Raw genomic sequence first — 13,193 nt, 5'->3', positions numbered from 1 at the left:
TTTTCATATAGAGTTCTATATTTGCACTCTGTGAAAAAGTGGGCCTTGCACAATTTGCTTTATATAGGAGAATTGCATCTAGTATCACTAAGGGCCTTGCTGGCCTCTTTTGAATTTAGATTTAGGTCTTAAGGTTGAGTGGGTTCTTTATAAGGGGTGGGACAACATAAAAACAAGTTGTTTGTCTTTGTCAAATGGTTGTCGGAGGCAGGGTACTATAAAGGTTAATTAAGGCAAAGGAATTTTGGGCTCCCATTGTGGGTTTTCCTATTCATCTATGGGATAGAGTTCTATTCTTGAAGTTGAGGGAAATGTACAAGGATTTGTTGCTATAGATGTGGGCACAACAAATGCAAGTGAGATGTAATAAGCCATGGTTCTTATGAAAACAAATGGAAGGAGGGTGCCAAGGAAGTTACAGGTAGTCTTGGACAACAATATGCTATTTAACTATGGTAAGAAGTTCCATCATGAGTTGTAAGTTGTTCTAAGATTTAATGGGGAATAGTTGGAGGTCAGGGAAGAAGTGGGTTTGTTCACGCACCTGTGGGAGAGTGAGAGAGCAAAACTATGGGGTAAAGTTGGTGAAAAACATGTCACCCCTTGGTGTAATGATTACTAGTAAAGGTATGGGTATTATAGAGGCTTTGTCCTTGTGATGCAAGTAAGGGGACACAACCTGGAAATTTCAAATTTTGATAGGTGTGCTCCCTTATGCTTAGAGCTTGGAAATGAGTTATGGAGAGGAAAACGGTATAAAATCTCTCAAGGAGCTATTTTGGAGGGGTAATAAATGGAGGTGTAGCCAATTAATGGGGATGGTAGTAGGCTTTAGCTCATGTGGGCAATTGATGTTCCAAATTAATAAGAAGAGGTTGGGCTAGGCTAAGAAAGACACTCGGATAGATGGCTTAGGGTCTTCTAATATTAGAGAAGTAGTCAAGGAATGAGGACTCTTATGGGTTGGGTTTGGATTCTTTCTTTTCTTTTTTTTTTTTTTTTGGTGAAGGCTTGGTCTAAGATAGCTCCTTTGGCTTTTAATTTTTTCATAGAAGGGAAGGTTCAAGTGGCTCATGGGCATAAGAATCCTCATGGAGCTTTGGAGTTGCTAGGGCCAGATTCTTAGGGGAAGGACCCTTGTGAGGAGGAAAATCCTAACCAAAGTGGTGTTGTCAAAGGGTTGTCTCTCCCATTAGAAGCAGAGTTGAAAGATCCTTGGGCACATGAGAACCTTTTAAAGGAAGCAATGAGAATTCTAGGTATTGTTCCTTCCTATAAGCTCTCTTTGAGGGTTGGGGCTTGGGATTCTTCTTTTTCCTTTTCTTGAGGAGGGTTTTAAGTTTGGAGTTGGATGGAGTGATGTTTCTTGGTGGTGAAGTGAATAGTGCAGTTTCAAGAGAGCTTCTGAAGATTAGTGAAGGGTCTTCAATGGTTCAAAAGGCTATTAAAGCTTGAGCCTATCTGAAGTAACCTTAAGGTTATAGCCTCAATATAGAGTAATTGAGGCTTAAGCTTCACGCTATTGAGGCTTATAGCCTTGAGGTTGTTTAGGCTTAAGCCTCAAAGGGTTTGAGGCCTTTATATATATATATATATATATATATACACACACACACATATAAGGCTTATTTTTCAATATTCAATGTGTTTTAATGGATTTTGTGCTTTTATAGGCTTTTAGTATAGAATTTACAAGCTTTGCCTTGGACCTAGGGATTGGGTTAAGCCTTCTACAAACTAAGAGCTCGGTTGACTTCTAATTAAACTTTTAAATGTGGAGGAAAAAAAATATTGAACAAAGAAATGGAGGAGTTATTGGTTATTGTAGTAGTTGGCTTCATATTTGATATTTAATCTTATTATGAGTGGACAAAGGAAAAAAAACCTCTACAATTGATGGATGAAAGACAACAATTGGTGGACATTAACAATGTTGGAGAATAATAAAGTAATTGAATATGATAACAATTCCTTGGAGGATCTTAATAGTTGTAATGATTGTATTGCTGAAGATTTTTTGATAACATGAGAGTGACTTGAATTTTAAAGGAGAGAAGAAGAAAATAAACTAAAAATTATTAATAATGACATGCAATTAGGTTCTAACAAATAGCCTTTCCAAAATTCTCTTAGAGATCCTTCAAATAATTTTGCTTGTAGACTACTCCTGTTTGAGGTGGGGGCTAATTTATAGACAAAGTTGATAGAGATATTCTTTTAGAATTAAGATTAAAATTAGTTGATAAATGTACCTATGAAATGTGTCAAAGGTGAGTTATGAGAAAGATCGGACACATAAGATTTTATTTTCTCATCAACAACTTGAAGAAGATTGAGGGGAGAAGGTGGCTTACTGTGGTTATGGAACAAGAGGTGCTACTAGTTTGGTTAACCTTTAAAACCACCAAGCCAATACTCTCAAGCCAACCCATCTTTAGTCAAGGTGGTGGTAGTTAAAGCACCTGAACTAGGGAAGCTAGTATGGAGTCCATGATACCTTAAGCTTCCTATGATCATGCCATCAATTTGGGCATGCATGAAACACTAGGGTGCATAAGGATTGTGTGGAAAGTATGTAATTGACTGAACTCTATTATATGGTTTTGTGACATTTAGTAGCATTTAATCACAAAAAAATATGACACCCTAAGAAAAGATCATATCTGTTTTTGACATTGATTATAAATAAATGTATCCAATGTAAAATGTGTGCATGTGTTGATAAATTCATTAAATGGAATTTAAAGAACAAAATGTGGAAGAATTGAGTTATATATTTACAAGTTTTCAGAAGTTTGTTTGCGAGTGTGCCTTGTAATTGCCATTGTATATTGTCTAATACTTCCTATATTGTAGCATGGCGATGTTGACAAATATCGTTATTTAAAACCATGATCAAAGACCTCAATTATATAGGTTTAGTTTATATTAACTAGTTTCAAATGATTTTCCATTATATCAAGAAAGCAGCTCGTAAAAGAAAGGGGGAAGAAGAAGAAAGAAAAAAGAAAAGAAAGGAATATTATGACTTGTTTGAAAACTCTTCTTGAAAACAGTTCAATGTTCTTTTTGAACAGAGAATAGTTTTCTAAGTTAAAAAACACATTTTACAAATTTTGTTACTGAAAGCAGTTTCTTGAAAATAAGTTGTTTTCTAGAACAAATTTGAAATATTTTCAAGTGTTTATTTATTTTATATATATATATATATATATATACGTATAATATTTTGGAAAATAATTGAAAATATGGAGAATACTTATAGGACTTTTGCATTGTATATAAGTACACAATACCTTCAGAGAATAATTCAAGAAAACTATTTTCCATATTTGAGTTCCCAAGTAGAATTTTATTCCTCAAAACAATTGAAAACTATTTTTAAGATATCTTCTTAAATTTTTTTTTTTGAGAATTATTTTAAAAAATGTTGTAAAATAGGCCCTTGCATGCCCTAACCTATTGGTTGCTGCTTTCAATAGTTTTGTACTCCATTCTTAGTGGTATTTGAATGGTTATGTTACTATTTTAAGAGCATTAAAATGTGTCCTTTCTGCCTTTAATCTTTCCAATGCTTTAGGCTGAAGAATCTGAAATAAAGGAAATGCTGAAGGGACTCCAAGATGAGCTTGATACAACAAATTTGATACTATCAAGGTCAATTTTTATTCATTTCATATATCTTCAGCCCTGCAGTTAAGGCTGATTATGCTGATCATAGTAAACTGGGTAATATTTTAGGTTGAAGGAAGAAGAAAGTGCCTTATCAGCAAGCCTATCCATCAAAATGGATGAAATCAGAAAGATTTCGGATGAGGTATGGAGATGTTTAGCTGAAGGGGTAACATTGAAAAATATCCTGCTGAGTTAAGTCTGATAATATGTGCTACTTGGATATATATAGGACTGAGTTCTTGAAAGTTCATATTCTTCTTCATTTGTTTAACCTAGTACGATGATATGTAATAGTTGAACATATATAAAATGGTGATTTATATTTTGGTTTTCCAGATTGACGATTATGAAAGAAAGCATCGTGAAAACCATTCTTACATCTGCGAACTTCAGCAACACCAAACCAACAAGGTCAGGCTAAAATGCTTTTTCTTTTTTCTTTTATTTTTTATTTTTTAGGGTTTTAGCTGCCTGTAAACATGACGCTCCTTTTAGAGTTAGGCATAAGAAAGCAAAAATCCGTGTAATTATATGCACTAGCAAAACCAACTAGGGCTGGCTTGGAAAGTAAGTTATAAAATGTTTCTGAAATTTCTTATAAAATCAAAATTGTATATATGATTAAAATTTTCTTAAAATCAATTATATAATCAATTAGATCTTATCAAATATAATGATGAATCATCTAATATAATCATTTTAAAACTCTGAATTTAATTTTTTTTTTCTTTTAAATTTCCATTCATATAGGTTGCCTCCACCTAAAATAAATTTCTAGCCTCACCCATGATACCATGCATGTCTTCCAATCTGCTAGAAAATTAGGTGCAGAATCTGGTTCTGGGGTTGAATCTGCTAGAAGATTGTGTGCAGAATTTGGTTTGAAGGGAACAACAGTGGTTTCAAGGCTGAAATTACTTGCTGTTATGGGGGCTGTTGAGGTGGCAAATTCGAATACTGGGGCTGGAAGAGCAATATCACCTGGAATAGCAATATCCCAAAATTGATCTGAATTGGAATTCCCTGAAATCTCCCCCTGAAGCTGAGTTTTGGGAAAATAGGCTTGATGCTCAAGGAATGTTACATCCATGAAAATATAGAACCTTTTTGTGATTGGAGTGTAACATTTATGACCTTTTTGGGTTGAAGAATATCTAAAGAAAAGACATTTGAGGGCTCTTGGATCTAGTTTCGTTCTATTTTGAGCATGAGTGTTGACAAAAACGTTGCAACAAAAAATTTTTGATGGAAGGGATGACACTAGCCGAATGTTAGGGTAGCAATATTTTAGGACTTTGATGGGAGTTTGGTACTGTAATACTCTAGTGGGCATTCTGTTTATCAAGTATGATGCAATGAGAACGGCTTCCCCCCAAAAATATTTAGGAACATTTGTTGTGAACATAAGGGAACGAGGAACTTGTAACATATGACGGTCTTTTCTTTCTGAAATTCCATTTTGTTGTGTTGTAGCAATGCATGAGCTTTGATGAATAATGCAATGCTCACGAAGATAGGGTCCAAGAATTGAATTAAAGTATTCAGTACCATTGTTAGTGCGGAAAATTTGGATTTTGGTTTGGAATTGAGTGTTAATCATGACATAAAATTTTTGAAAATCTCTTTTGCTTTAGATTTTTCATTTAACAAATACACCCAAGATATTGGTGTATGATCATTGTTAGATAGTGTATAGTTATTTCAGTTATTTACTTTTCCTTTTCTTTCCTTATTGTATTGTGGGTCCCACTAACATGTATATATATACCCAAGTCCAATGTGTATTGGTTAACAGTTTTTCAATAACAAAAATTAGGGATTCTCCATTTTCTCTCTTTTCATATGGTATTAGAGCCTAGGGAGAAAAACCTAATTATTTCCAATTTATCTGTGAATCAATTCTGGGAAACCTTTCAGTGATCGTGTTTCATTCCGGTCACCTTTCCCATCTCCTAAAGCTTTCTGATCAATCGTATCGCCGTCAGAAAACCCTCACCGCCGTCAGAAAACCTTCACCGTCGGCGACTTTTTCCGGCGAAGTCCTTTTCCGACACCGACCATACCATCAGGTGCGCAAGGAGGAGATCTTCAAGTTTTGTCAAAGCATCAGAGGGAGATTCTCAGCCACGCGCCGGCCACGCGCGTTTCTTTTCCGACGGCCTAAACCTCACGCGCCGCCGCGTGAGGTGCGTGGAGCACTTTCCGGCCACACGCTTCCACCTCCAGTCTCGCCTGACGCCATCTAGCCATCCTCCATCTGTGTTTGTCCCTTCCGAGCCCTGCAAGTTCATTTTTTGGGGTTTTTTTTGTCTCCGTCAGCCCTCTAAACAGCCTTTCCGGCGACCTCCGGTGACTTCCTCTCCACCCCGAGCCCTGCACGTGTCTTAGGAAGTGTTCTTCTCCCCTTTTAGTAGTGTCACATTTGTTTTTCTTTACTATTTGGTCTCTCACAGTCGCGGATCCTCGGTTTTTCTTCTTTCAGCCGCGATCTGAAGCCGTATTAGGGCTCTCTTCGATCCAAACTCCTGACCAATAGAACTAAAACGGCTAAACCATGCTCGAGGAGATTGTTTCAAGCCATATAGAGAACGACGTAACCTGCACACTAAACCAGACTCTCCCTGAGTAACAAAACCAGGTGGTTGCTCCATATAAACTTCCTTAGCAAGATCCCATCAGTCTTCTTGTGCTCATACTCCTCAACAAAATGGGGTAGCTGAACGTAAGAATCGACATCTTGTTGAGACAACTCGTACTCTCCTTCTCCATAGTAATGTTCCTTTTCGTTTTTGGGGGGACACTGTTCTTACAACATGTTATTTGATTAATCGTATGCCCTCATTTGTATTACACGACCAGATTCCTCATTCCCTTCTTTTCCCTGACCAACCATTTTATTTCCTTCATTCTCGTGTTTTTTATTGTACTTGCTTTGTTCATATTCTCACTCTTGGACATGACAAACTTTCTGCCAGAGCCACAAAATGCATCTTCTTGGGATATTCCAGACTTCAAAAAGGTTATCGTTGTTATTCCTCTGAGACTCATCGCTACTTTTTCTCCGATGATGTCACTTTCTTTGAGGACTCACCATTCTTCTCCACCTTTGAGTCTCTTCCTGTTTCTAAAGTCTTACCCTTTCCCATTATCTCCCCACCTGATGTAGTGCCTTTTCGCCCATTTTAGGTTTATCATCGCCGTCATCGTGTAGCTGTTCCTCCTTCTTTGGCCAAGGTACCTGCTGACTCACTTCCTATCCCTTCGGCTTCTCCTGCCCCGGTTCTGCCTCCTTCTGCTTACTTACCCATTGCTCTTCGGAAAGGTAATCGATCTACTCGTAATCCTCATCCCATTTACAATTTTTTGAGTTACCATCGATTGTCTTCACCCTATTCTGCATTTGTTTCTGCTATATCTTCTGTTTCTCTTCCCAAGAGCACCCCTGAGGCTCTTTCCCATCCAGGTTGGCGACAGGCAATGGTAGATGAAATGACTACTTTATACTCCAATGACACTTGGGATCTTGTTGTTTTACCCTCTGGTAAATCTACAATTGGTTGTCGTTGGGTCTACATAGTTAAGGTTGGCCCTGATGGTCAGGTTGATTGCCTTAAGGCCCGCTTAGTTGCTAAAGGCTATACTCAGGTTTATGGTTCTGATTATGGTGACACTTTCTCTCCTGTTGCCAAGATAACTTTTGTTCGTCCATTACTCTCCATGGCTGCTATGCGTTCTTGGCCTCTTTATTAGTTAGATATTAAAAATGCTTTCCTTTCATGGGGATCTTGCTAAGGAAGTTTATATGGAGCAACCACTTGGTTTTGTTGCTTAGGGGGAGTCTGGTTTAGTGTGCAGGTTACGCCGTTCTCTATATGGCTTGAAACAATATTCTCGAGCATGGTTTAGCCGTTTTAGTTCTGTTGTTTAGGAGTTTGGCATGTTTCGTAGTACAACAGACTATTCTGTTTTCTATCATCATAACTCTTCGGGGCAGTGTATTTATCTGGTAGTTTATGTGGATGACATCGTCATTACAGGCAGTGATCAGAATGGTATTCAGAAACTAAAGTAACACATTTTCACCCACTTTCAGATTAAAGACTTGGGGAAACTCAAGTATTTCTTAGGGATTGAGATAGCTCAATCCAGTTCCGGTGTGGTTCTTTCCCAAAGGAAGTATGCTTTAGACATCTTGAAAGAAACTGGTATGTTAGACTGTAAACCGGTAGACACTCCTATGGATCCAAATGTCAAACTTATACCAGGACAGGGGGAGCCTTTAGGAGATCCTGGGAGATATCGGCGACTTGTAGGTAAACTGAACTACCTCACCATTACTCGTCCAGACATTTCTTTTCCTGTAAGTGTTGTTAGTCAATTCCTACGGTCACCATGTGATAGCCATTGGGATGCTGTAATTCGCATTCTTCGATATATCAAAAGCACACCAGGCCAAGGTGTGTTGTATGAGAACATAGGTCATACCCAGGTTGTTGGTTACACAGATGCAGATTGGGCTGGCTCACCCATAGATAGACGTTCCACTTTCGGGTATTGTGTTTTTATTGGAGGTAACCTAATATCCTAGAAGAGTAAGAAACAAGATGTAATGGCCAGATCTAGTGCTGAAGCTGAGTATCGAACTCATATGGCTGAAACATCTTCTTCGAGAGTTGAGATTTGGAAAAGATGAACAGATGAAGCTCATCTGTGACAACCAAGCCGCTTTGCATATTGCATCCAATCCAGTCTTCCATGAAAGGACCAAACACATTGAAGTTGACTGTCACTTCATTAGAGAGAAGATCGTATCAGGATGAGTCAAAATTAAATACATCTGTAACAAGCTTGGTGCATATAACATATATGCTCCAGCTTGAGGGGGAGTGTTAGATAATGTATAGTTGTTTCAGATATTTACTTTTCCTTTTCTTTCCTTATTGTCTTGTGGGTTCCAGTAACATGTATATATATACCCAAGTCCAATGTGTATTAGTTAACAGTTTTTCAATAACAAAAATTAGGGATTCTCCCTTTTCTCTCTTTTCACAATCATCAATATATGAAATGAACCACTTATATCCTGTTGCATTGCTAATATTGGATGGTCCCCATAAATCACTATGTATGAGCGAAAAAGGATGAGATTTTTTATAAGGTTGTGAAACATAAGAATTTCGACAATGTTTAGACAATTGATAGAAATCACAATGAAATGACTAAGTTTTTATTTCTGAATAACAATGGAAGCAACTTTTTCAAATATGGAAAGCTTGGGTGGCCTAGTCTAAAGTGCCAAATCATTATTTCATGATCACTGGAATTTGTAAAAGATGAAAAAACATTGCAGCTTTCTTTTTGAGTGTGTCTTTCTGAAGCTTTATTGCCAAAGATGTATAAACCCTCATGCTCCCCAGCACGACCAATCATCTTCCCGTTCTCCATTTCCTGAAATTCATAGTGATTCGGAAAGAATTTAATAACACAGTTCAGATCTTTAATGACTTTGCTTATAGAGAGTAGGTTACACGTAAGCTTGGGAACATGAAGAACAGAGAGCAATCTAAAGCTATTCGGAAGAATGACACTCCCTTTACTAGCCATCAATGAGTAAGAACCATCAACTATTTTAATTTTATAACTCTCAGAACAAGGCTAACAAGAGTAAAAGAGAGTTATATCATCGCTCATGTGATCGGATGCGCCAGAGTCGATAATCCATGAGTTTGACTTCGAAAAAGCATTCAAAGCTTTGGAACATATACCTTGCTGGGCGATGGAACCTGATCCTACAGTGGAGGTACTCGAAGGATCATGTGTGAGGAGTTTCTGAAGTAGCTCCATCTGTTCTTGGCTAAAAGGTGTTTTGTTGGTTGAGTTATTGGACTGTGGTGGTTCATCATTGGTGGCACGATAACCTCAAGGTTCATTTTCCTGTGTTCTGTTCCTTTTCCAATTGGATGGCTTCCCATGAATTTTCCAATAGGTTTCTCATGTATGACCAACTTGATTACAATGATCACACCATGGCTTGTTGGATCTCCTTTGTGAATCAAAGTGTTGAGAATTTGGTCCCTTGGTGGCCAAGGCTGATCCATCGTTGCTCGAAAAGGACTGTGATGAGGTGTGATCCTTCATCATGACCTTCTTTCAACTCTCTTTTTGTCGGACTTCAGGACACGCCTCTCGAAGTGATGGGCGTGGCTTAGTGCTAAGATTCCTTCCTCAGACTTCATCGAGATTCTTATTGAGTTGAGTCCTACCAAGAATGTGAAGATCGTTTCTTTTTCCATAATTTTATGATATTTGATGCTGTCGCGAACACAATCCCATTCCATTTCTTCGAACACGTCTAGTTTTTGCCAATATTGGGAGAAAATGCTGAAGTATTGGGTCACGCTGAGGTCCCGTTGTTGTAATTCTAGAAGCTGGCTTTTGATTTCAAACACCTCTGCTGCATTTTCGCTGTCTGAAAATGTCTCCTTGGCTGCATCCCAGATTTCTTTTGTTGTCTTGTAGAATAAGAACGTCCGGCCTATGTCTGTCTCCATGGAATTAGTAAGCCAAGACATAATCATATTGTTCTCGGAAAACCAGGTTTTCTAAGATGCATCGTTCTTCGTAGGGGCTGTTTTCACACCTGTGATGTAGTCGTCTTTGCCTCTCCCACATATACACATCATTACCGATTGAGACCATTGGAGATAATTCTTGCCATTTAATTTGTGGACAGTAATGTGGTGAACGGATTTTTCAAAACCACCATTACCACCAAAATTGACAAGAGAAGAATCAAAGATGACATTCGAAGAGCTTGCTGGGTGTTTGCTAGTCATTGCAATTTTCACCATGTTTAAGTTCAGATCTTGGGCTCTGATGCCATATTGAATTTGGAAGAGAAACTGAATGATACTCTTAAAAAAAATGTGGTTTACATTCAGAACTTAAGTAAATGAAGCAATCCTTGAATTTAGCAACTAACAATCCTGCAGAATATCATCCGATATTCTCTTTAATTCAAACCAGAGATAAAAGCAAATTTAAACACACTAGGACTTATCTAAACTAAATAGTGCAGAATAATAGGATTCAATCAAGCTTTATCTTCTGGTTTTATTTTAAATTCAAACTCCTAAAAATCTAGGACTTATCTAAACTAAACAATCCAGAATAATAGGACTCAGTCAAGCTTTATCTTCTAGTTTTATTTTTAAATTCAAACTCCTAAAAATCCTACGGTTTCAACAAGTTATATTTCTAATATTTTGTTGTGGCTATGTTGCTTAACCAGAATTTTGTTCCCCTGGGCAGGTTACAGCTTTTGGAGGGGATAGGGTGATCCAACTTTTACGTGCAATTGAGAGACATCATCAAAGATTCAAAAGGCCACCCATTGGTCCAATTGGCGCCCATTTGGTAAGTAATGGAGCAAATGTGATTGTTTGCATGTTTATATGTATATCATGTACAAATGTCTTTTCATATGTTTTGTGTATGGACACATTTTTTGGACTCATTCTTTATGGAATTTGTAAATATTCATTGTGTTGAAACCAAAAAGCTTCATCTTTATTCGCTTAAAAATACTTATATTGCAATGGTATATATTTATAAAATATGGCATCTAGAAGTATTAGAAATCCTAAATATTCAGAGGGATATTAGGAATTCTAGGTATTAGGAGAAATTAGGAGTCCTAGTATAAAATACCTAAGCTACTAACCTATTTTTAATACTCCCCTTCAAGCTGGGGCTTATCTATCTATAAGACTCATCATGGTACACAAACTATAAAAAGAACTTATTTCAAGAGATTTAGTAAACTTATCATCCACTTGATCCTTAGACGACATATGGAGTGATCACCTTCTTCCTCACCATTTCAAATATTCTTTTTGCTGCACTTTAAATCCCTTGAATTTTAAAAAGTGATTCCACTTTTCTTTCACTTTAATGTATACCCATTACAACATTAGTGAATAAAAGATGTTAGGGCCGTTTAATTTTGTGGAAGTAATCTAAAAACCAGTGTAGTCTATCAAATTTCCATATTTTGTTTTTCACCAATGTTGATCATAATCACTAGCTAGACAATGAACTGTATGCTAAACTTCAACAATGAAGCAAAGGGAAAGGACAATAATTATTAACACTTAATTTACACTGAAGCACATATAGCTATCCAAATGGATGGAAAAGCAGCAAACACTGAGTTCATGCCTCACGCAGCTGCACAGACTTGACAAAGATTTCAGCACATAGAGCAGCACAAACACATAGAAAGCACCAGAACACTACATTTATCAGCAGCACACAATGAAATCAATGCCACACCATGAAAAAACAATTAGTCCAGATGGATCACATCCGAAACAGAACTATCAGCACCTCAACACATTGCAATCACCACCCGAAAGTGCCTGATCTCTCATCAGAGAAGTGCTCCAATACCGTGTTGAAATATAAAAAATTTTCATTTTGTTCACATAAAAGGACTTGTATTACACATAAAATCTAGAATCCAAGAAGTACTAGAAATTCTAGATAGTAGAAGAGTAATTTGGAATTCTCCTTGTGCTATTTTTAATAGTTGATATTGTTTCTTAGTAGTTTTTGCCTCCTTGTTCTCTGATTTATAGAAGTCAAAGAGAGATGATTAATCATTGGAATGTTTGCATATTATCTCCCTTTTGTAGAACTTCGTTACTCTTAACCTGATGGAATTAAATGATACTTGTTTTTCTCATTTTTCATGGAATTGGAAATTTTGACATTTAGGTTATATCTTGGGATTAATGAAATGAAGTATCACATTGCTGTTGTCTAGTGCATGTGCGCGAGTGAGCTACACACACTCACATAACATAAGGGTGTAGCATGTGGGATTATAAGAGGAAAAATTTAGAGGGAAATGTAAGCTTATTTGTGGAAGAAGTTAAAATAGGAAAAATTTGGAACTCACTATTGGGAAGTTACTATTTTATTTTCTTTTATTTTTTACTCAAAGAATAATATAGGATTATTTGTGTCATTTCATATGTGAAGGAGTTGTGATGTCAAGGAAAGGTTATCTTCTTTTAGTGATGATAATATACATAGACACATATATTATGAATTTTTTTTGTTAGTTTCTCTTTTATTTTCTTTAGATAATGACTTGCAGTATTTCTAGGTGCTTCTTTCTCTTATTGTTTTCAAACATGATGCAATATATATGACTTAATTATTTTTGCTCTTATTTTTTATATCTAACAAATAGATAACAACCAAATGATGAAAAAGAAGGGATACAAGGAAGAGTGGCTATTCTTTAGTCAAACAAAGTAAGAAATTATAAACAATAGAGAAAACCACAAATTAAGTATTGAAAATCTTTAGTGATACTTGTAAGTGTTGAAAAGTATGATTGTTCAATTTACCAAAGTGAAATGCTAGTTTATATCATCTAAGGAACAAGGCTTGAAATCTCAAGCAAGGAGATTTTCATGTAATAGAATACTTTAATGCCTTCTCAAGAT

The 13,193-nt window shown here is 36.6% G+C and overlaps 1 protein-coding gene across 1 annotated transcript in view; it reads left to right on the top strand.

The window, feature by feature from the left end:
• LOC117933752 (structural maintenance of chromosomes protein 6B-like) overlaps positions 1-13,193 on the top strand; it is a 98,807-nt gene that overhangs the window by 27,126 nt on the left and 58,488 nt on the right. The window contains exons 9-12 of the mRNA XM_034855272.1: positions 3,581-3,657; positions 3,742-3,817; positions 4,012-4,086; positions 10,987-11,091. Coding sequence (XP_034711163.1) covers positions 3,581-3,657; positions 3,742-3,817; positions 4,012-4,086; positions 10,987-11,091 — 333 coding nt within the window. The remainder of the gene's footprint in view (positions 1-3,580; positions 3,658-3,741; positions 3,818-4,011; positions 4,087-10,986; positions 11,092-13,193) is intronic.

Source organism: Vitis riparia, chromosome 16, assembly GCF_004353265.1.
Source record: "Vitis riparia cultivar Riparia Gloire de Montpellier isolate 1030 chromosome 16, EGFV_Vit.rip_1.0, whole genome shotgun sequence".
Classification (NCBI taxonomy): domain Eukaryota; kingdom Viridiplantae; phylum Streptophyta; class Magnoliopsida; order Vitales; family Vitaceae; genus Vitis; species Vitis riparia.
This window is presented reverse-complemented; position numbering and strand designations above follow the sequence as displayed.